Here is a 25250-nt window from a genome sequence, read left to right on the forward strand (position 1 = left end):
TATTTATTTTAATAATTGTCTAACAGGGTTTATTAGATCTTCAACTCTGCTATTTTTTATGGTCCATGATAGATGTTAATGTTACATGATTTTTAAGTCGGTTTCACAGTAAAGGTGAACTACTTCAGACCTGCCAACTATCCCGATTTTCGCGGTATCATCCCGATTTTTATCCCTCAACTCGAATCCCGATATCGGGATCGTAAAACTAGTCAAAATTCCGATTTTCACCAAAAATACCCGAAAAAATTATTGTTTACCCGATTTTGAAGTTTTTCTGATCAATTTTAAAAAATCTATAATTTTACCTGGGGACATATTATGACAAGTTAACAACCCTAAGCTAATCAACAGTCACAACAGGTGTCACAATTAGTGGTTGTATGCGTTGTTTTGCATTTGCGCCGATCTACATTTCATTTGCGCTGATTTTTTTCTTTCATTTGCGCCGATTTTTTCTTTCTTTTGCGCCGATTTTTGTTTTCATTTGCGCCGATTTTTTACAGGTTAATTACAGGTGAATAGATATAAGAAGATGTGGTTTGAGTGCAAATGAGACAACTCTCCATCCAAGTCATGTTATTTTTCATTTATCATTATAGATCCATAAAAACAGATTCATACAGTAAAATCATATATCTGTTCTTGCTGAGTGTTTATAGGCAACACATCTAATATATTCCTTTCTTGTGATTTCGTCTGTTAGTTTAAACATATTTATTTATAGTGGATTGGGAAACAAGTTTTGCAACTTATATTAATCCCTTTCCACTTTGCGGGTGCGAGTGCTGCCTTGTAGCGGCATTAGCCTACTCTTTTTCGAAATCTATAAGGGTGTCTTTAACGTGCAAGAGATATGGCTCTCTCTTAACACGGGTCAGCCATTTATCGTCCCCTTCCGACGGACTATCATCGTTTCCTCAAGACCATACTCGCAGATGGTGTCAAGGGAGAGCCGAAAATTGAGTTCCTGAAATTTTCATCCCAAACGGGAATCGAACCAGGAACCTTTGTGTTAGTAGTCCAATGCACAAACCACTACACCACGGCTCTCTTCTATATTTGTTGTAATTGTCAATAACGAAGTTCATCTTTTCTTTGTCTGGCTTACGTACTTATGTGTATGGCCGTCGATGGTTAAAGAATTGACTCCTTGGCTCGTTGCAGTGTGCAATATGTCCATCAATTTACAGCAAAGTTCAAAACAATATGAATCAAAAGTAACTAAAACCTATGTTTATAACCAGATTTTACCAATATACCTTCACGGTATAGTACATGTACAAGTATTCTCTTACCTGTAAATCCAATTAGGAGCAAATATAAAATCGGCGCAAATGAAAAAATGAAATCGGCGCAAATGAAAGAATGAAAATTTAAAAAATCGGCGCAAATGTCATCAGATTACCTAATGGGTCTTAACAGTCCTCAAAATTAATTTGTATATACAAATTTGGTCAAACAGCCTTTCAATTTTGATCAATTTATCATACAAGCACAATTTGCAACATTTGCCGTAGTTCCACAACAAAATCATAATTAATTGAAAGATGAGAACTATAATGAACTCTCAAGAAAACATCGTTTATCTTGAAATCCGTTTAATTTTTGAAACCAGACGTCGTGTGTCTGTTGATTTAAAATCGTCGCCATTTTGTATTCACTTCTACTGTGTTACTGTATAAGCCTCCACCGGTAAGAGAACCTCTGAATACAAAGAAAGATAACTCAAATTTTATCCATTTTCTCATTAGACCATAAGTAAGACTAAATCAAAATCTGTCTATCCTTCTAACTTAAGGAAATGTAGTTTTAGGTCAAATGAGTCAAGGTTCATAGATAAGAAGGTCTTTGGAGGGGGGAAAAGGAGGGGTGGTCTCTACTTTGAATCCTTTATTTTTAATGCCATTTTTCTCTATTCTTCAGTTATTTTGTCAATTTTATAATTTAATAGTACAAGAATCATGCAAATAAAAGAAATCAAGGCCTACAAGCTCATCATTAGTATACCAAAAGAAAAAAGAACAGAACTTAGACTATTTTAGGAGAAAAAAACAATGCACACAGAAAACTCGCTAAAATTATAACCCTTAAAATCTGGTCACGCGTTAAATCCCCCATGGAGATTTTCAAAAGTTGGCAGGTCTGCTACTTTAATATCAGAAATTGCAACAAAGGGTTAACAATAATAAAAACTTGCATTCTAAATTTTGATTGCTTTATTTTATGCAGCATTTCATGAAATTACAATAAGTAATTGACATGAAACAAATGGTTCATTGATAAATGTTGAACTTCTTTGAAAAGGTTAAATTGTTAATTATTATTAACAAAACTTCAGCTTACTTTGGTCTATGGAATGATAACAGATATTTTCCATCCCAATTGGTTTGAACCTTATTTTCATGGTTCATTGATTCATAAAAAAAAGTTTCAAACAACTTAAAGAGCTATTACTGTATATTGTGATGCTTTAAATATTGATGACGTCATAGTTCGAAAACAACATTGGTGAATGATGACCCAAATTTTTGTTGTTGCTTGCAATTAAGTTATAAGTGTGATCTGTCTACATGCAAAATTTCTATGAATTATTACTAGTAGTATAAATAGTGTGATTTCCCTTTAAGTTTACCTCATGCAAATTTTATTAAACTTCTTCGCTATTCTTGAAGTGGAACATGAGGAATTCACAAATTCACTTCTTGTTGCAAATAGGTTTAGAATGTCATTTTGATTTCATTTCTGAGAAAAATAAACATTTTCCATCATGAATATTTTGGTAGTTAAAAAATTCGATAACTATTGTTAAAAATTGTAATGTATAAATTAGGCAGGTGACTGCTGACTGCGTTAGACGGCATTGCTGAAAAGAGTTAATTTATCTACAGTTAATGTTCAGGAGGGCCTAAAAGTGCTAGTTAGAGATATGTAACTGTTGAGGCAGGTTTGATTATTGTTAAAAATAAGTATGTTTGCTAAAGATGAATAATTTTTACTTGTAGCAGCACATGGTTTGCCTTCAAAATCTGGAACCTTGGTAGACATCAGTAAATTTGATGCAGCATTCTTTGGTGTTCCTCCAAAATTGGCAGACAGCATGGATCCTCAGTTACGTATCATGTTGGAATTAACTCATGAAGCACTTGTAGATTCAGGTATGTGTTCCTCCCAAACTGACTGACAGTATGGATCCTCAGTTACGTATCATGTTGGAATTAACTCATGAAGCACTTGTAGATTCAGGTATGTGTTCCTCCAAAACTGACTAACAGTATGGATCCTCAGTTACGTATCATGTTAGAATTAACTCATGAAGCACTTGTAGATTCAGGTATGTGTTCCTCCAAAACTGGCAGACAGTATGGATCCTCAGTTACGTATCATGTTGGAATTAACTCATGAAGTACTTGTAGATTCAGGTATGTGTTCCTCCAAAACTGGAAGACAGTATGGATCCTCAGTTACGTATCATGTTAGAATTAACTCATGAAGCACTTGTAGATTCAGGTATGTGTTCCTCCAAAACTGGCAGACAGTATGGATCCTCAGTTACGTATCATGTTGGAATTAACTCATGAAGTACTTGTAGATTCAGGTAAGTGTTCCTCCAAAACTGGTAGACTGTATGGATCCTCAGTTACGGGTCATGTTGGAATTAACTCATGAAGCACTTGTAGATTCAGGTATGTGTTCCACCCAAACTGGTAGACAGTATGGATCCTCAGTTACGTATCATGTTAGAATTAACTCATGAAGCACTTGTAGATTCAGGTATGTGTTCCTCCCAAACTGACTGACAGTATGGATCCTTAGTTACGTATCATGTTGGAATTAACTCATGAAGCACTTGTAGATTCAGGTATGTGTTCCACCCAAACTGGTAGACAGTATGGATCCTCAGTTACGTATCATGTTAGAATTAACTCATGAAGCACTTGTAGATTCAGGTATGTGTTCCTCCAAAACTGGCAGACAGTATGGATCCTCAGTTACGTATCATATTGGAATTACCTCATGAAGTACTTGTAGATTCAGGTATGTGTTCCTCCAAAACTGACTGACAGTATGGATCCTCAGTTACGTATCATGTTGGAATTAACTCATGAAGTACTTGTAGATTCAGGTAAGTGTTCCTCCAAAACTGACTGACAGTATAGATCCTTAGTTACGTATCATGTTGGAATTAACTCATAAAGTACTTGTAGATTCAGGTATATGTTCCTCCCAAACTGGTAGACAGTATGGATCCTCAGTTACGTATCATGTTGGAATTAACTCATGAAGCACTTGTAGATTCAGGTAAGTGTTCCTCCAAAACTGGTAGACAGTATAGATCCTCAGTTACGTATCATGTTGTAATTAACTCATGAAGCACTTGTAGATTCAGGTATGTGTTCCTCCAAAACTGGCAGACAGTATGGATCCTCAGTTACGTATCATGTTGGAATTAACTCATGAAGTACTTGTAGATTCAGGTAAGTGTTCCTCCAAAACTGGTAGACAGTATAGATCCTCAGTTACGTATCATGTTGGAATTAACTCATGAAGTACTTGTAGATTCAGGTAAGTGTTCCTCCAAAACTGGCAGACAGTATGGATCCTCAATTACGTATCATGTTGGAATTAACTCATGAAGCACTTGTAGATTCAGGTATGTGTTCCTCCCAAACTGGAAGACAGTATAGATCCTCAGTTACGTATCATGTTGGAATTAACTCATGAAGCACTTGTAGATTCAGGTATGTGTTCCTCCAAAACTGGAAGACAGTATGGATCCTCAGTTACGTATCATGTTGGAATTAACTCATGAAGCACTTGTAGATTCAGGTATGTGTTCCTCCCAAACTGACTGACAGTATAGATCCTCAGTTACGTATCATGTTAGAATTAACTCATGAAGTACTTGTAGATTTAGGTACATGTTCATACCAAACTGGTAGACAGTATGGATCCTCAGTTACGGGTCATGTTGGAATTAACTCATGCAGCACTGGAAGATATATGGTAATCATGGTAATAAAATTGACAAGATACTGAAGTTATTTTGATGAGGCCTAAATTAAAATATTGTTCGTTTGCACTTTTCCGACCCTATGTTTTGAAACAGGGTAGGTAGGTACTAAGGTAAAATATTTAATTTTTCTTTCCCAAAAAAGCTTGGTACATTTTTTGTCATGGGTAGGCAGGTAGGTATAATATTTTATTTTATAGATACAAAATCTGCATGATGGCTTTTTTGTCTGTTTTGCTTTTGTTTAAGTATGCTTTTGCTAATAAGTTTCTGGGACTATTAGTATAATAGTCCCAGGAAGTTTTGAAAAAAAATTATCATGTAGAATGTGATTTCATAAGCACTACTATTTTGTTTTCAAATATCAAAATATATGGCGGTGCAGCATATTTTCAACGTTTATATGCCTGGAACTTTTACGAGTTTTAACTTACACTAATATTCTGTACTACCTCGACCTAAAGGTTTTCTGTAAAAGATAACTCTGTCCTGGTAAAATATGTCCGGTCAGACATACATTACTAGTAGAAACAATCCCTAGAGTGTTTAAATTTTCGTGTGTGCCTATGTTTCCAATAAAAATTCTACAAGACTTCAAACTCAATTGTCACGTATTTTACCTCGCATTTATAAATGATCTGTATGGATAAAGTTGGCGATTTTACTGCCAAATATTCTCCACTTTACAGACCTTTGGTTCATGTCAGATATAAATAATATATCAATGCTGGTCGAAGGCATTATTAAAATAATCATCCTGATCTACGGATCACCAAAGGCCATCCCTTCATAGGATACAACGTCTGTTCACAAAATAGTTTGTACACACATTAATCATTTTGTATTGGACGAACTTTTTTTTAATGAACCCTGCTTTTCAAGTATAAAGACACAGAGTACATGGTAACGTTCGTCATATTATGATTTTAAAGCTTTCAACACCGATTTCAAACAAATGCTTTGAAACTCTAAATGCAATGACCTTATACGGGAAAGATAAAACCTGAGGATTCCGTTAAAAAAGTTTTGAGCGGTAAATACAAATATAAGATTTTTGGTAGGAACGAAAAATAAGATAAAATAAAATCTTGCTGGTAAATACAAATAAAAGATTTTCAGGCGGAACAAATTTATAGGGTCGGTCGGTAAAGGGCAAACAAACAATATTTTAATTTAAGCCTGAGCCATTTACAATAATTGTGGCATTATGTTTTATTGTTGGTAGTTCTTAATTAGTGTCTCTTATGAAGATTTTGGTTCAGGTAGTTTACTATGAATTTGTGGTCAGATAAACATGAAACTAAGTAAACATGTTCATTGTTTTGCAAACTTTACATTTTACGGAACATGACACATAATAGTGTGCATAGGACAATGGTGTCCTTTGAAAACATTCTTGGTTTTGTATGTGTTATATAATATCTTTTGAGAGAGTTTAGGTTTTTTTTAAGTTTGCCTTTTTTGTAGATATATCCCTCTTACTTGCTTGCAAACAGATGCTCATTAAAGAGTAATCAAATAAAACATTTAAGAAATAATTGATGCAAGCTATACTTTATTGTAGTTTTAACATGGGTAGGCATTATATTCGTGATCATTTTTCCTGGAGCAATAGTGAGGGCTAAAATAACACAAATATAATGCCTATCCATGTTAAAACTAAAGTATAGCTTGCATCAATTATTTCGATTCTGATTAGGACAATTTTAAGGTAATTTTTATGTCCGATGTGCATAAGAGAAGAGTGTTTGTGTAGGCTCTTCCATGAACCTCCCTTTTGTGTTTGTAAACAAGCAAACAACTGGCATGTGATTTTTCAGAGGGAGGGGTTTTAAACAGCCAGCATGAACGGTTGTCAAATGTGTCAATTTCAAAGTGCAACACATGACAGCCATTTTTAATGAATTAGAAATAATATGTGCTTCATTTAAAAGTTTTGAAGTGTTTTAAGTTAATGAAATATATTAAATGCATGCCAATTTGATAAAATACATTATTCTGCAGTAGTAAATATACTCATGTGCAAACACATTTTATTGGATTTAGAGCATGGCTTTGTTCACAAAGCGAAAGATGCACGTCATATTAGAATTAACAATAAATCAAACATTTTAATCTTTATAAATGTTGACCAGTGGAAATGAAGATATGTGATTTCTTAATTAGATTCATCTTAAAATTCAGTCCCGATTTAAATAAATGTTTCTCTTTTTCTATAGTTTACATGTTACATTCAATATGACTGTATTTGCCAGAAATGTAATTTCTGTAATTTAAATATAGGTGTTTCCCCTGCAACTATTAGAGGATCTAACACAGCAGTCTATATAGGATGTGGAATGTCTGAAGCATGGGAAGCTCTGTCTACAGATAATAGTAATGTGACAGGTTATTCTCCACTTGGCTGTACCACTAGTATGTTTGCTAACAGAATATCATTTGCCTTTGACCTGAGAGGTAGGGTTAACATAAAATATAAGCAGTGGTTTGGAATTTTGTAACCTGATTGTAATCGTTTTAGATCATGAAAATATACATATATTTGATATTGGTAAGGATTAAATTTTTAAATTTACTTATATTGGCTTATACAGTAGAAAATGCATTCAACTTTTAAGTAAATCAGTTTACCATCAAATTATTCATTAGGTATAAAGATAACTTGATCATTCAGGTTATAGACTTAAAGAGTTGAGCATCATATTTCTTAATTGTGGTTGTGGCTACTGTGCCTTTGAATTTTTTAGACTGCATTATTTTTACTTCAGATTCTTGCTATTGTGTAAGGTATTGTTGTAAATGAGGACATGGCTGGTATCATTAAAAAAGGCTGTATATTTCCTCCTAGGATAGAAAGTGGCATTATGTTTTCGGATCTATGAAAGTTTTAGTTTACATTAAGTGATCGAAACTTGGTATACAGTTTCAGCATTATGTGAACATTTTTATAATATATATGTTAAATTTAGTTTTGACCTTGGTTTTGCTTTTTACAGAACATGAAAATGTTAAAGTGATGACAATGCATGGTGTTTTATGTCAACATATATACTTGTTATTACAGGTCCTACCTATGGTTTACCAAATGGTAATGGCTCTGGTATAATGTCATTAGACTGGGAGATTGAAAAATATTCTTATTATTACAGGTCCTAGCTATGGTTTGAGAAATGGTTGTGGCTCTGGTTTGCTGGCATTAGACAGAGCTATATCTAGTATTAGACTAGGAGATTGTGATACAGCCATTGTTGCCGGATGTAATTTATGTATGAAACCTGCCACCTCTGTTCAGCTAGCAGAAATGAATTTATTGTCTATGGATGGCCATTGTAGATGTTTTGATGAGAGGGGTATGCTTAAATAAAGATCACATGTACTTAAAGTCTTCTGAAATAATAATAAACTAGTGAACACAGTTTTGCAAGTAAAGAAAGTATATTGAAAAGAAAATAATTTCAGGCCTTTATGCATGATTACTGTCCAAAGCTTGATTATTCAGCAGATATGTGCAAAATTCTTACCTGCCAACTGTCATTATTTGTTGGTGATTTCCCTCATGGAGGCTCCATAATGAAAAGGCAATTTTTTTCCACAATTTAAAACAAAACAATCAATTTTACCATGCATGGGTATAGGATTATAAAAGCATGAAGTAGCAAACACACAAAATTGAATTATATACGAAGGTCCCTTCAAAGGTTTTGTAGGACTATGAGAGCCATCTTGCACGTAAAACCCCCATGTGCTATTTGAAATGTTGGCAGGTATGTGCATTTGTTGATATAAAATAATGTAAGCAGAAAGTTTTATTAATTAGTAGGGAGAAATTATGATTCAAAATTATATAGCAAAATTAATGATAATACTCTTATGAATTTCAGGAGAAGGTTTTGGTAGGAGTGAAGGAGTTGTTGTGATGTGTTTACAAAAGAAAGCTAAAGCAAAAAGAGTTTACTGCACAGTGATTCACTCAAAATCAGCAACATTTACTACTGAAAATAACAGTGAGTATAATGGGGGAAAAGTACCAGTTTAAAATGCTACCTGCAGAGGTACCAAAATTAAGCACAATGATAACGTATAGGGAAATTATCTGAGAACATATACCTGAAAGATTTTAAACTTGGTTGTATTGTATATCATCATGTGCAGTTGACTATACTATACCTTGTTTTTGGAAGTTATGTGCTTCATACCCTTTTATGTATCTTGAAAAAATTCTGAAGTATATATCCACTCTTTGTCCAATGTCATCCAATCTGTTGGTGCGTTGGATCAAATGGATTTTGAATTAAAACTTAAGTTTCCCGTACTTGATTTGGATAAAAACTGCACAGATAGAAGACATATGGAATGAGTTGAGTCAATAGATCGAAGTTCAATGTGCCTAGTAAAAAATATGAGAACTTCCCTGAAATAAATGATTTCTGGATTTACAAAACTGATGCTGTTGACATTTTCTATAAGGATTTCTCATCTGTTATGACCAGGTGGAACATATGGTAGTAATGGTTTCTGAATGTTGCAATGGTCATTTTTATGTTTTAACTCAAACTTCTTAGCATACTTGTTATAAACCTTTTATTTGTCTATTTACTGTACATGTGTATTTTATGTTTTCATATTTATTTTATTTAAGATTTTAACTTTCCCAACTTTGAAGAAGAAAGACAGTTTTTACATGAGACTTACAGAGAAGCTCGTTTAGATGCCTCACACATATCTTACATGGAGACGGGCAGTAGTTGTACAAAGATGTCAGACACAATAGAATTGAATGCTATTTCTGATGTTATCTGTAAAAATAAAAGTAAACCATTACTTATTGGGTCAGTTAAGTCAAATATAGGTCACACTGAAGCTACCTCAGGACTGGCTGCAGTTTCAAAAATTATAATTGCCATGGAAGATGGTGTTATTCCACCAAATCTTCATTTCAATATGCCAAATATTCAAAATGAACAGATTAAAGTTGTCAGTGAAAGAACAAGGCTTAATGGTGAATATTGTGCTGTGAACTCATTTGGACTTGGGGGTGTGAATGTTCATACAATATTGAAATCATATGACAAGGACAAAAAATATCATTTTGCAAATGAAAAGAAAAGACTATGCATTTACTCAGCGAGAACAAAGCAAGGTTTAGAGTCAATATTTCATCTGATGAAGTCGCATCATAAAGATTCTTACTTACATTATCTGTTAAATGAAACCAGTGGCCCTTGGAATAAACAGTTGCCATACAGAGGTTATGTTGTCCTGAATGGAAAGAATCAGTTGCAGGAAATTCAAGTAAGTAAATAAAATCAATGAAAAACTAGATCAAGATGCCATAGTGTTTTTATACCCCCACTTTAAAAAAGGGGGGATATACTGTTTTACCTCTGTCTGTCCTTTCGTCAGTCCGTCAGTCAGTCCATCCATCCCATGAATATTTTTCGTCACATTTTTCTCAGGAACTACAATACAAGGATTTCTGAAATTTGGTTTCAGGGTTTATCTAATTAAGCTATACTGTGTGATGCGTTTTCAGATTGATCACTCGACAACTTCCTGTTTACCGAACACTTGTATGATTTTACATATGATAGCCAAGTTGAAAATTTTCGTCACATTTTTCTCAGGAACTACAATACAAGGATTTCTGAAATTTGGTTTCAGGATTTATATAAGTCAGCTATACCGTGTGATGCATTTTCAGATTCATCACTCAACAACTTCCTGTTTACCGAACACTTGCATATTTTTACACTATTAATATTATCCACTTGCGGCGGGGGTATCGTATCATCAGTGAGCAGTAGCACGCAGTTTCACTTGTTTTTTCAAAAACTATAGCCTCAAAGTCTGGGATGATTCTGAAAAAGTGTTTAATAATTTTTTTCTATAAACTGTCTGTAGGAAAATAATAGTACAAACATAAACAAATTGCAATCAACATAACATGGTCCAGATAGTCTGTCTTGGTACAGGCACGAAATGGGATTGTGTTTTTAACCCTGTTATCATATGCAGAAATTGTGATGAAAAGTATTTTCTTTCTACCTGCACATGACATGGATTTAGAACATGAGTTTTTTTAAATTATGATTCTGAATTGAAATGAATTGCATGAATGTTGTATAATGTAGTTACCGATTTATGATTTACAGAAAATAGAAATAGAGAGCCAACGTCCATTATGGTTCATTTTCTCTGGCATGGGTACACAATGGCCTAAGATGGGCAGACAGATGATGCATATAAACATGTTCAGAACTTCCATAATGAAATGTGACCGTGCCCTCAGACCACATGGTGTCAGCTTGTATGATATGATAATGGAAGGAGATGTCAATGTATTTGATTCAGTCACCAATTCTTTTATAGCAATAGCAGCTATACAGGTTTGTGTTCACACTTTATAAACTAATGTTGGAGTTGAGGATGAAGATGAATTATTGTTTAATGTCAACTGTCAAATATTTTACATGCATATTGGAGTATAACCTTTATTTTGTACTACATCGGCAGACTGAGGCAAATTTTTGATATGATAGTTTCTCAAAGTAACGGTCCACAGGAACACATGTCTCTCGCTACCCGGACTCTAGCTGTGTGAAGAAGCTGCAAATTACAGATTTCAAGTCTTTTGATTTGACCTGGTCTGGAAACACATTGATTATAACATAATTTATTTTTAAATAGTTCATTTTAAATATAGATTGCTTGAAACACTAGCTACTATCCACAATTGTCTTCTATCTACTTCTCAGAAATGGCATTTTTTCAAGAAATATTTTGTAAAAACCCATGCATTATCTCAATGTAACTGTCATTCTACTTAAATTTAAGAGGGATAAAAAAAACTTTTTGCATTGGTGCAAAGTTAAGTTTGCTTGTTTTAAAGTAGCAGAAAGCCAATATGATTATCCCCTGCTCTAAAGTTAGGGGGAATACGGCTAAACCTTTGTCTTTGCTTTTCATTTTTCTGAGTTATTTTCTGCAAGTCATATTTTTTTTATGTATGGATTGATTCACAAACATAATGCATAATAAAGTGATCAAATTATGATGTAACATCTTGTTTTAGGTAGCATTGGTTGATATGTTGTTTAGTATGAACATAAAACCTGATGGTGTTGTTGGACACTCAGTCGGAGAGCTTGGCTGTGGGTATGCTGATGGATGTCAGACAGCAGAGGAAACAGTCCTGGCAGCTTACTGGAGAGGTTATTGTATAGCTGAAGCTAATTTACCACCAGGAGGCATGGCAGCTGTGGGTAGGTCACCATTAGTGGAGTTGTTGATAAAATGTCATATCACTTAGGTTTTAACTTAAGGTCAAGTTACAGTAAAAGAGACAGATTTTTTGTCAAATTTGTATACAGAAGCAGTATACAAAAATTGAGAATATTGTTCTCTTTTGACATAGACTTAAAAGTGATATTTTATCATTTTGAATTTTGACCCTTTAGTTCAAACTATTCATGTTTTGCAAGTAAAATTTAGATGTCTCACCATAATTATACCATGTTTTGCATACCATAATGATCAACAAAATGAATTTGATATTTAACCTGAAGATAAGCTCTTTATTATGATTCCTATTATTTACAATTGATAGGTGTACCAAGGCATATGTAAATATCAATCTGGGCAATTTAATTTGCAATAACCAGGCAAACTTATTTAATGTAGCAAGTTTAAGGTGAAAAATTATGTTAAGTAGGCTATTATTGAACAGTTAAGACTGACAAAAAACCAAGTAGCTACTTTTCCTGTGAAAATTTAATTCTGGATACTTTCCATTATAGGTATGACGTGGGAAGAAGCAAAAAAGAAGTGTCCAGAAGGTGTCATACCTGCTTGTCATAATGCTAAAGGGACAGTTACAATATCTGGTCCACTAGAAAAAGTTTCAAAGTTTGTAAAGGAACTGAAGGAGCAGCAGATTTTTGCCAAAGAGGTCAACAGTGCTGGAGTGGCTTTCCATTCTGGTATTATGCAGAAAGTAGCACCAAGGTTGAAAGAGGAAATGTCGAAGGTAAGGCTGAGCAACTTATATCTTGGAATTAAAAACATTATATTACGGTATATGCAAATGAATGCAAAAACAAGTCTGGTTATAGTGCCAGCTTACACCATCATGTTATTTGTGAACATGCTTTTATGATTTAGTCATATTAGGAATTTTACCATTGATTTGAAGTTATTAACCTGATGTTCATTATATTGGAAAGAATATTGAAGGTCCCCAAAAAAGTTTTAAGTTTACCATGATGTGCAATTAAAATTAAACTTCTGTTTAAGATGATGCTGTTTAATGCACATTACTGTATATCATCTAAGATTGCAAATAGTTTTCTTATAAAGATGAGACCCAAGGATGCAGAAGGTTTATAAACTATATATCACTCTAGGCTTTACAACAATGAACTAAACCCATATCCCCATGGCAAGCTATTCTGTAACTCCATCTGTTAATTATTAGGTTAGAAGGTTTAGTATAAGATAGTATGTGGTCACATCAAAGTGAAACTTGGTACACATATTTATTATGAAGTAAACTTTAAATGTATGCCAAATTCGAGTTTTACCCAGATTTCACATTACACTGAAAATGGAGTGATATTTGAAAGAAGCATGGAATTCTATGGATTTATTTTCTTAATATGACTATTTCTAATTCACAACATTTATTTTGCAGAGTTTCTGACATCCATAAATACACAAAAGTTAAATTTTAGAACATATTTATAAAGCTATAATATGTATCTTTTTCTCCAGGTTTTAAAACCAAAACCAAGAACAAGCAAATGGATCAGCTCATCAATCCCAGAAGCAAAATGGCACACTGACCTGGCTAAAATGGCATCAGCAGATTATCTCGTAAACAACTTGGTCAGTCCAGTGCTTTTTCAGGAAGCTTTAAAACATATTCCATCAAACGCTATGGTTATAGAGATTGCACCACATGGTCTGTTACAGGCTGTATTAAAGAGATCATTAGATTCTACTTGTTCAATGGCAAGTCTAATGAAGAGGGAACATCAATGTAATCCTGACTTCTTTTTCTCAAATTTGGGAAAGTAAGTTTTGAAATGAAGGATTATCAGTACAAAAAAATTATATGTGATAAATACATTAAATAAGTCTTTTAGTTGAATATATTGTTTTGTTTGCTTGCAGTAATAAATGTCACGTGGCAAATATTACCTACATGTCAAGATGAAAATATGTGATATGATTATGAACCCTACTTTGTACTGGACTAACATGCAGAGCTGGATTTTTTTGTAACAGTCCACATGAAGTCATATCATCCTACTGAGACACATTATTCTGACTACCAGCTGAATAGTGTTTGCTCTTACTTATTTGAAAAATAGCACATACCAATCAAGGAGTCTTTGGTTTGATTGAACACATGACCTCACTTTTATATATTTAGTACAACTAACTTCCTAAATATTTTTGAATAATTGCTAATTGAAAGAATTGTTGTTTACAGATGTTACATCCAGGGAGTAGATTTCAATCCACTTGGAATTTTCCCTCCAATTGAACATCCTGTGCCAAAGGGAACACCAATGATAGCTCCTGCTATCAAATGGGATCATACAAAGTCTTGGTATGTTCCTGAAAATGACCAATTCCTCAGTGGAAGTTCAGACAGACAGGCTGAGTCAAGATTTGAGATTGATGCTTCAAAGAATACAAAAGATAAATTTTTAGTTGGTCACAAGATTGATGGCCGTGTCCTGTTTCCTGCTGCTGGTTACATTGTCCTAGCATGGAGGGCATTGGCAAAATTTCATGGGAAAATCTTCAACCGCTTGCCAGTCATATTAGAAAATATTAAAATACACAGAGCTACATTGATACCTTCGAAAGGTTTGTTGAACATGATACATTGTGAAAGCTTTAAATCCTGCTAATGCACCAACAAAAAACAGTTTTATCTGAAATGTATTTGTCAAAGCAATTGTATAAATATATTTTGTAAACACTAATATTGTACACACATAAATTGGTATCTTGTCCTTAATTTCATTATAATACACCAGGCAGAGATTCACCAATAAACATTTATTTTGGATTACAGCAGATTCTAACGAGTATGAAGCTATGGGTAGATTCTTTGGTTAGCTTCCTTGCTAGCTCAACCATGAAATGATTATTACCTTAAAATTGGGAGGAGCATAGCACCAATTCATCATCCAATGAAAACACTCATATCAATGACCTGTTTATAATATGTATGTTTCATACAAACAGGTTTACCAAAACAACTTTGCAAATTAAATTTCATTTCCTATAGTCTTTGATTGAATTAAAAAATTCTTTGTATTACAATAAATTAGAAGCAGAGTTACGGTTTATGTTTTGTTCAAGGAGGATGTACCCTTGTGTTGATTCAATGTTAAACCAATGGAACTTTTATAGAAAATCCATCGCATTTCCCCTTGTACTCTCATAGTTGGCAATTTGGTAATTGGTAATTAATTGATGGGGGATATTGCAATCAGTGCTAGCAATGATTTCTTTAAAACAAGTTTATAAAGGAGTATGTTCGATAAGGTCCTAAAATGGCCCCCTTTTTTAGCGTAAATTTCAAATTCGGATTTATCGACCAATATCACGATAAATTATAGCTAATACATTGACTAGCTAGGATATAAACCATTTTGTTGAAAATTTTACGTTTCTGCGTTTCATTATGACGTCACAAGTTGTACTCATATTGATTTTTCACGAAAAAATCAATGAAAATGGGTAAATTTCTATAGATTATTGGACAGGAAACATAGAGCGCATACGTCGACAACAAAGATCTTTTAAAATAATGTTTTTGAAGACATTTCACATGTCTTATTTGAATCTTAAGCTTGTCGACGCCTGCGCTCTATGTTTCCTGGTCCTTTATTTGGTTGAAATCTAGCTGATTTTGTCAAATTTCACCAAAATCACTTATCTTGACCTTTTTTGGATTTAAAAATCAACGTGTTAGAACTAAACTTTGACAAAAACAGTTCTGTTTCACTTTCTAACATGTCTTTAAGACAACTTAAAACATTTATTGTCTTGTAACTATGAACTTTATAATTGGGGCCAAATATGGCCCTTACCGAACTTACTCCTTTAAATATTGGTTTAAACAAATATAAATATGGACCATTTCAAGTCCCCTTCTAGGGTGCGTTAGACCTTTGTGACTTTTTTTTTAATTTAAAGGTTAAGGACTCAATAAACGCTAGCACATCATAGAAAATCAAGTGAGTAATCTATGCTTAAATTTTATAACAATATCTGTGGATTTTCTACAAAAATCTTGGTTTATTTGCCACAAAATCTCGTTTTACTTTTAAATGCAATGAAACTATTAATAATAATGCTTGCTCGAAGTTTCCCCTTTGTATATGTACAAATGGGCCCATCTCTATTATTCATAATCTTTGCTGTTTTTATACTATTGCAGTTTGCAAAATTCGTAATTTAAAGGCTACAGAAGGGGTCATGAAACTTATATTTACGCTATGATTGTACCATTGTAAAGTACATACACATAACTGGATTTATAAATGAACTGAGTAATTGATTGAAATAAAATTGGCAAATCAAACACGCCTACAACATGCTTGTGAATTAGCTTATAATGGTCAATAAATTTTAAATTTAGATTGAAAACTATTTTTAAACTAACTTGTAAAACTAGTTTTACAATGTTTATATTCTGTCACTGGTTCCGATTGGTTCTCTGTTTAACTATTGACTCCACCCAAAGGCTTGTGTACCTTACCTAATAATGATTTCATGGTAGAGCTAGCAAGGAAGCTAACCAAAGAATCTACCTGCAGCTTCATAATGGCTGGAATCTGCTGTAAAAGCCATGCAAGATTTGTAGTTGTAGTGAGTACTGGTTGAACCACTAATGGTATGTCAATGATATTTGGTATGTAGTTAACACATTAAAGTAATGCCATTTTATTTTCATTCTTAACATCTACTATCAAAATTACATTCAGGCAAGAAATATCTGACAGTATTTAGCTAAGTATACACTTTAGAATGCTTATGAATTGTTGTTTGTGTTTGTTTACAATCATCAGGTAGTTTGAACTTTGAAGTCAACTTGATACCAGATTTAAGAGAGTTTGAGATTTGTGAAGGGGATGGACTGGTTGCTAGTGGAACTATCTATTCTCCCTCTGAACCTATATGTAGTTACAGTAGGGATGGAGTTTTGCCTCCCACAAGCCCTCGTAAAAAGAAAGAGAGAGAAATGCAGCCATCAGATATCTATAAAGAATTGAGATTGCGAGGATATGAATATGAAGGAGATTTTAGAGGCATTTTCAAAGCTGTAAACAGGGGTAAAAAAAAATGTTTCTTAAATTATCATTTACAAATGATTGAAAAGAGATTTGTGTTTGATCAGATTTTTTGGGGTAATTTTTAATCGTAATACTTTCCATATCTACATTTAAATTGATTGAGGTATCAAAGTTTAGTTTAAGTAATACTATTCCTGAAATTTTATCTATATATATATATATAGCACCATATTTTAGCTAAAGTAAGCAGAATATAATTTGAAACAAAGATCTACACATGAGCTGCATTGGATAGAAATCGACCTTATGCAAGTGCATGTACACATATACATATCTAAGACTTTGATCGATTTTGGAATAACTTAGTTATAAAAGCTGCATTTTTGGTCCGTTTAAAAGGGTTGTCTTCTTATGAAAACCTACTTTTGGAACAATTACAGACTTTCCGTAGAAACTATTTTAACCCAAAATAGGTTAACAAAGGTATTGATTTTCGTTTGCATTAAGGTCGATTTCTATCCGACGCAGCTCACATTATATTTATCCATTTCCTTGAATTACCAGCTCAAGTTAACATTGTTATGTACATACTATTTTATTATTGAAACATTTAACATTGCAATTATGTGATAAGCAGTCAAATCCCATTTCATTATCAATTTGATTCTGTTACTAGGAAATATTGGTGATTTATTGTGGAGTAATAATTGGATAACCTTCCTGGACACTATGATGCAAATGAACCTGTTGACCAGACCAGGATCTGACCTCATCCTTCCCACTGGAATCAAGTCGTTAAAAATAAATCCAGAAACCCATGTGTCGTCTATGAAAGGGAATCATCCATTGAGTAAGTACATACAAGTTTTAAATTTGTGGAGTATATTGTCAAATATCATATTTGAAAATGTAATTTGACCTTACTGATTTTCCTGCAAGATTTTGTATATTAAATGTTATGAAAAATATGAAGTTGTTTTATTTTGAAAACAACTTTTTTTATCAATTATTTGTAATATTCAAATCACAATTGGAAAGGTTTTAAACAGAATGATATAAAAATAATTGAAACTTTTTAAACACACTTATCTATAGCATATATATATCATACAGTGCACTCAGTTCTTTTATATTGTGTCTTACAACTTTGATAGCTGATTAGAAATCAGTATAATGATTTTAAAGGAAACCATCCTTTAGTTCATACAATTTTACATGTCTTCAAATAGACTGTCATATTAAAGGCAAATTAAAAGGTTCTTTCAAACTGATCAGTTGAATAATCTTAAAATGTATCATTGTATTCTTTTAGCTATTCCTGTTTTTCTTGACAAGTATTCTGATACAACCACAGCTGGGAGTGTAGAGATGTATGGACTTCAGCTGACTTCTGCTCCTAGGAAGCAAAACCAACAACCAGTAACACTGGAAGAAAGCATGTTCATACCATACATGGAAGTAGGAGGAAAAGACTTGTCTCCAGAAGATCTAAAGGAATACTGTTCAAAATGTTCTTCCATTGCAGCCAATGGTATTCTGAGAATGATGGGTATGGAGGGGTTGGACTTTCCTAATTTTAATATGCTGAAGCAAGTCTCTAAATCCCTGAAACCTGTTAGATTCATTGAAAATGTGGAAAGATTTTGGAAAATACCAAACAATGAGTTGTTTATAGTCCTTAATAAACTTTTCAGTATGTCAGCAGATAATTTTGTACAAAATATCAAGAGAGTGCTGGAAGCATACAAGTCAGGGCTTGTGAAAGATAGACTTTTGTCAAACCTTGTAAAATCAAGGTCACTGAAACCATGCCTTGACCTTGTAATTGAAAACAGTACAGTGAGTACCCTGAAAGTGCTAGAGTTGGAATCACCAGCAGATAGTATTACTAAATTAATATTCGATCATTTAAATAGCCAACCCATGGCTTTTATTGATTACACAAAAGTTACTTTAGAAGAATCTGTCAATAAGACATCAGGTATAAAACAGATGTTGTGGGATGTTGATGAAAGTCCACCAGAAAACTTAAGTGGAATGAGACTGGTCATTGCTCACAACTTTTTACATAGACAAAGCAATGTTCAGAAATCCTTAAAGAATATTAGCAAAGTGCTTGATGATGATGGATTTTTACTGGTACATGAAATAACACATAATACCCACTTGCACTTGGCAGTCATGGGTCTTTTGTCAGAACTTCCAGTAACTGCAGAGACCAGATCTATTGCCTGTTATTGTAAGGAAGAAAAATGGTTGGAGATGTTTAAGAATGAAAATTTCCAAGTTGTATCACAAAAATCAGATGGCTTGCTGAATACAATCTTTCTTCTTCGTAAGAAACTACCAAATGCTCTTCAATCTCAAACTGTATTGAATATAGACATAGACATCACAAAATCTGTAGAAGACTTGAAAAAAAAGTTACTGGAAATTGCTGAAAAGCCTACGGGTGACAATTTGTGGTTATTGACCAAGGGCAATAAAAATGGTATTGTTGGTATGGTCAACTGCTTGAGAAAAGAACCTGGAGGGGACAAAATAAGGTATATTACAAGTGATTACAATTACTATGGTAGACATTTTAAAATATAATGACTCTAAGCAAAGAAATACCTGAATACAATACATACCGGATAAAGAGTGATTTTAGAAAATGTATTTGTCCAGAGAACATTACTATGGCATTTGCCTTCAAACTAAATATCAAGCCTTGCATACCTTTACCATAAGAACAAAAAATGAAACATATAAAAATTGTATTAACCATGTTAACCATATTATATTTTGAAAATATGTTAGTTATCATTATTGCATTTTCAATGAATTGAATTTTAGGTGTATTTTGAATACATCAGATTCAGATAGACCTCTGTCTGAGGAATTAGTCAAACATGATATGGTCATGAATGTTTGGTGTGATGGATCTTGGGGCTCATTCAGACATCTGCCCATATCACCTGGTAAAAATCCCTGATGCACTATTAATAGCACAAGTAATTTAGTTATTTCAACATTATAATATTAATTGCATGTGAAGAAATGTTAATAAACTTGTATGAAAGTTAATAGACCCTTCATGTTTAGTTTTTATAGCATGCTCAGTAATGCGTTTCAAATTTTTATAAATTTTGTTTAAAACACTTGTTCCTGTTAACTGCTTTTGTTTTAGCACAAAAGGTTGTGGTTGGCACCATATATATATCTTTTTAACTACCAGTTTCATTATTTTGTTTTGATGGCATATATTAGTCTTAAGAATGTGTGAAGAAATAATGATAATGATTGATAGTTTCCTGTACTTTTTCAATACAAGTTACTATCAGAAATCAAGTTTTTATCAAATAATTTTTAGCAAGAACTCTTTGAGGCAATATACCTCAAAATAAGAAGGTTTACCGAAAGTTATATAAACAACCAGTTACATGTCACATTCAAATCTAAATACCATGTTGAAGAGCATACAGTGTTTAATTTAGAAAAATTATCAGTCTTGTTAAATTATTATACCCCACTGAACAAAGTTATAATGTTTTTGACCAGTCCGTCCCACAGTCCTGTTTCTTGTCATCGCAACTCCTCTCAAACCACACAACAGAATTTCACGAAACCTTTTTAGATAATAAGGACATAATATGTAGATGTGCATATCTACAGGAAATCATGATTTTTTTTTTCTAGGAGTTGCGCCCCTTTGAACTTATTTGCTTTAATGTACTACTGCAACAGTTTGTCATCGCAACTCCTCAGAAACCACACAAACTAATTTCACAAAACCTTTTTAGATAATAAGGACATACTATGTAGATGTGCATATCGACAGGAAATTATGATTCAATTTTTTTTCTAGGAGTTGCACTCCTTTGAACTTATTTGCTTCAATGTACTTCTGCCACAGTTTGTCATCGCAACTCCTCTGAAACCACACAACAGAATTTCATGAATCTTTGTAGATAATAAGGACATACTATGTAGATGTGCATATTGACAGGAAATTATGATTCAGTTTTTTTTTCTTATACAATTTTCTTTTCTTACACTTATTTTATTTCTCCAATTACAATGTGGGGATGTGGGGTATGTGAGCGTGCTCACTAAGGTTCTTTAATTATTAAAGATATTTCTTCGTCTTAAAATTTTCAGTTTTTCTTAATCAAGAATGCTATGTCTCCACACACGCATTTTTCTATTTTAATTCAATAAAACAAAATCGTTGTTTTACAGATGAAGTAAAAATATTTGTGAGGAAATCTGCATTCTGCTATGTTTGCCCAACACTTCCATTATTGAATAAACAATAGTAGATGTGCATATCGACAGCAATTTATGATTCAATTACAATTACTTTATTTCTCCAGTGAGAATGTGAGGACGTGGGGTATGTGAGCGCGCTCACTAAGGTTCTTCAATTTGGTAGTGATTATGTCTTTTAATGAAAAAGGATAGATAGTCAGTATATCTTTTAATATATTTTCAAGTTTTACGCTCTCAATGTTAATTGTAGCACAGATACTTGAAAAGAAGTCGCATGGCTTCATAGATATAGCTAGAAAGGGAGATTTGTCCAGTCTATATTGGAGGGATCAGATAAAACAAGTGTGTTCACAAAAGTCTGATGTTGTCTGTAAGATGCACTATGTGTCACTTGGTATCAAGGATCTGATGTTTGCCATGGGCAGAATCCCTGCTGATCAGAAGTTTCATTTAGGGACAGAGTTTTCAGGAGTAACAGACAAGGGAAGGAGAGTCATGGGAGTCATTGATGAACAGGTATAGTTATAACTTGTACGAAAATGAAATAAGATAAGGAGTAAATTTTTGCAAGACAGCAACACATTGATATAGTTACTAAAATTAACATATATATTTGAATATGGCCCGTATGGTCTATATTTACTAATTTTTGTGTCATTTGGTATCTTGTGGAGAGTCTCATTGGCAGTCATACCATATCTTTTAAGCTCACCTGGCCCAAAGGGCTAAGTGAGCTTTTCTCATCACTTTGCGTCTGTCTTTGTTAACTTTTACAAAAATCTTCTCCTGAAACTACTGAGCCAAATTAAACCAAACTGGGCCACAATCATCATTGTGGTATCTAGTTTAAAAAATGTGTCAGGTGACCTGGCCAACCAACCAAGATGGCCGCCATGACTAAAAATAGAACATAGGGTAAAATATAGATTTTGGCTTATATCTCTGAAACTAAAGCATTTAGAGCAAATCTGACGGGATAAAATTGTTTATCAGGTCAAGATCTATCTGCTCAAACATTTTCAGATGAATCGAAGAACCCATTGTTGGGTTGCTGCCCCATAATTGGTAATTTTAAGGACATTTTGCCGTTCTTTTGTTATTTATATCTTGAATATTATTATAGATAGAGGTAAGTTGTGAACAGTAATGATGTTCAGCAAAGTAAGATCAACAAATAAATCAACATGATCAAAATGGTCAATTGACCCCTTAAGGAGTTATTGCCCTTTATAGTGAATTTTTCGTAAATTTTTGTAATCTTTTACAAAATCTTCTCCTGAAACTACTAAGGCAAATTTAACCAAACTTTTACACAATCATCATTAGGGTATGTAGTTTGAAAAATGTGTCCGTTGACCTGACTAGCCAATCAAGATTGCCACCATGGCTAAAAATAGAACATAGGGGTAAAATATAGATTTTGGCTTATAACTCTGAAACCAAAGCATTTAGAGCAAATCTGACATGGATTACAATTGTTTATCAAGTCAAAATCTATCTGCCCTGAAAATCGTAGACCAATCAGGCAACCCGTTGTTGGGTTGCTGCCCCTGAATTGGTAATTTTAAGTAAATTTTGCAGCTTTTGGTTATTATCTTAAATACTAACATAATATTAACAGCAATAATGTACAGCAAAGTAAGACCTACAAATAAGTCAGCATGATCAAAATGGTCAATTGACCCCTTAAAGAGATATTGCCCTTTATAGATAATTTTTAACAATTTTCATAAATTTTTACAAAATATTTCAACTACTGGACCAAGTTCATTATAGATAGTGATAATTGTAAGCAGCAAGAATGTTCAGTAAAGTAAGATCTACTAACACATCACAATTACCAAAACACAATTTTGTCATGAATCCATCTGTATCCTTCGTTTATGATATGCACATAGCCCAGGGTGAGTAACACAGGCTCTTTAGATTTATTTTTACTACTAAAACTGTACTTTTTGAATGGGTTTAATTTTTGATGTATTTGAGTTGTTGCTTTAAGTGCCATCTGTCAGATGTTTTTTTTTTAGTGGAAGAAGACGTCAAGTCTTCTGAAGACTTAAGGGGCTGACCTTTGGCATTGAGCCTCCGTATGCCGCATTCGTTTCGTGTATTACAATTTCATAACAACTTAAGATTCCTGACACCGATTTTTACACATGATTAGGCATCTGAATCATTTAATTTGTAAATTAGGATTGAAAAACAATCACTATCGTAAATATGGCCCTTTTATTTATGTAAATTATCAGATTTCATCTCATCCACATGAACGTTATTTGTTTACTTATCACAGGATGGTTTAACTGTAGATATTTGTATTACGCATGCGTGAATTTGGTATCGGGACAACTCGCCCTGTTTACAAGTTCGCCCTTGAAGTTACGAATTTGCAATCCTGCAGACAAGAAGATTTTGTTTTTTTTGTAAATAAAAAGGATATATTTCTTATTAAATTGTTGTCTTAATTCATTGTTTTCCTTTGTCATGTGAATTAGATGCCCTTCTACTCCAAATGGTTTGAATCTATTTATAAAATTATTCAAGACTCAGTTGCCAAGAGCAATACGTTGCTGTTTGGAGAATGTGATTAAAATCTAAGCTCATAGAAAAAGAAATATAATTGAAACTCAATGTACCTCCTTCTGAAGAATGTATTGCAATATAAATATAAATTCCTTTTGACAAGAGAAATCTGACTTTTGTCAGAAATATTTTTTTCACATGTGCAAAGGTAATCACGTGTGTCGGCCATATTGGTTTGTTTACAACTATGTGAAGAACCATGACCTAAACATAAATAGTCTCTGAAAGCGTAAACTTCAAGCAATACTATTTTATCAATCATGAATATTTTCATAAATTTAAATTTGATTATTTAAAGAAATAAAATTATAACAATTACGATTTTTGATAAGAGATTCTACACAGACATGCTTTAATCTATTTATAGCCAAATTAGTTTACCTGTGTGAAAATGTAAATAATTTGTTTACTAAACAAGTAAAGACAAACTATGGATGGAAGATAATAATTTACATAAATACTTCAGGACATTTAATTGATTTTAATAAATATAGGATTTAAAAACTGCAAGTGGAAACAAATTTATTCATTAGCTACATAATCAGCTGATAATTTTATTTAACAAACATCGTGGTGATGTTATTGATAAAAATCACTCCATCAATCCTCCAGCCCTTTCACATATTAAGCAATAGATCTACTCATTATTGTAGAATATTTAATGAATATACATTCATCGTCTTATTGAATATATCGGGCTAATCAGATATTTTTAGCTGACAATCTGGGTATCCCATTGGCCGGAGTCTACTGTACTACCAACAACATGATAAAGATAGTAAATAGTATTTTTTCTCTAATTTATTGACAATTTATTGACATAATACTGGTTGTAACATATTTTATTTTTGTATTTAGGTTGGGACCCCCCACCCCACCCCCACCCCAATTATGAGTGGTGTCCCTTAAATGAGGGACTGTCCCTAAAACAAGGGGTCATTTTACTGTTGAAAAAAAATAAAGTACATTTTGAAGATTTTTATTAAACTCAAAAGTGGGAAAATTGATATTTGGAACAACTTTTCTAAATGAGGGGTCAAATTATTAAAAAAGATACGTTTAGAAACAACAGAAAATTCTTT

The 25250-nt window shown here is 33.1% G+C and overlaps 1 protein-coding gene across 6 annotated transcripts in view; it reads left to right on the plus strand.

Annotated features, from left to right (window-relative positions):
* LOC139488061 (fatty acid synthase-like) overlaps positions 1-25250 on the plus strand; it is a 44938-nt gene that overhangs the window by 7891 nt on the left and 11797 nt on the right. For 2 of the 6 annotated variants that reach the window (XM_071273394.1, XM_071273395.1), the window contains 15 exons: positions 3006-3158; positions 7298-7471; positions 8164-8364; positions 8896-9018; positions 9654-10306; positions 11167-11400; positions 12087-12276; positions 12811-13040; positions 13784-14085; positions 14508-14890; positions 17107-17370; positions 18008-18181; positions 18644-19877; positions 20170-20294; positions 21836-22101. In XM_071273394.1, the coding sequence (XP_071129495.1) occupies positions 3006-3158; positions 7298-7471; positions 8164-8364; positions 8896-9018; positions 9654-10306; positions 11167-11400; positions 12087-12276; positions 12811-13040; positions 13784-14085; positions 14508-14890; positions 17107-17370; positions 18008-18181; positions 18644-19877; positions 20170-20294; positions 21836-22101 (4706 nt within the window). The other 4 variants (XM_071273397.1, XM_071273399.1, XM_071273398.1 and 1 more) reach the window with 4 other exon arrangements.

This window comes from Mytilus edulis, chromosome 9 (genome assembly GCF_963676685.1).
Source record: "Mytilus edulis chromosome 9, xbMytEdul2.2, whole genome shotgun sequence".
Taxonomy (NCBI): Eukaryota; Metazoa; Mollusca; class Bivalvia; order Mytilida; family Mytilidae; genus Mytilus; species Mytilus edulis.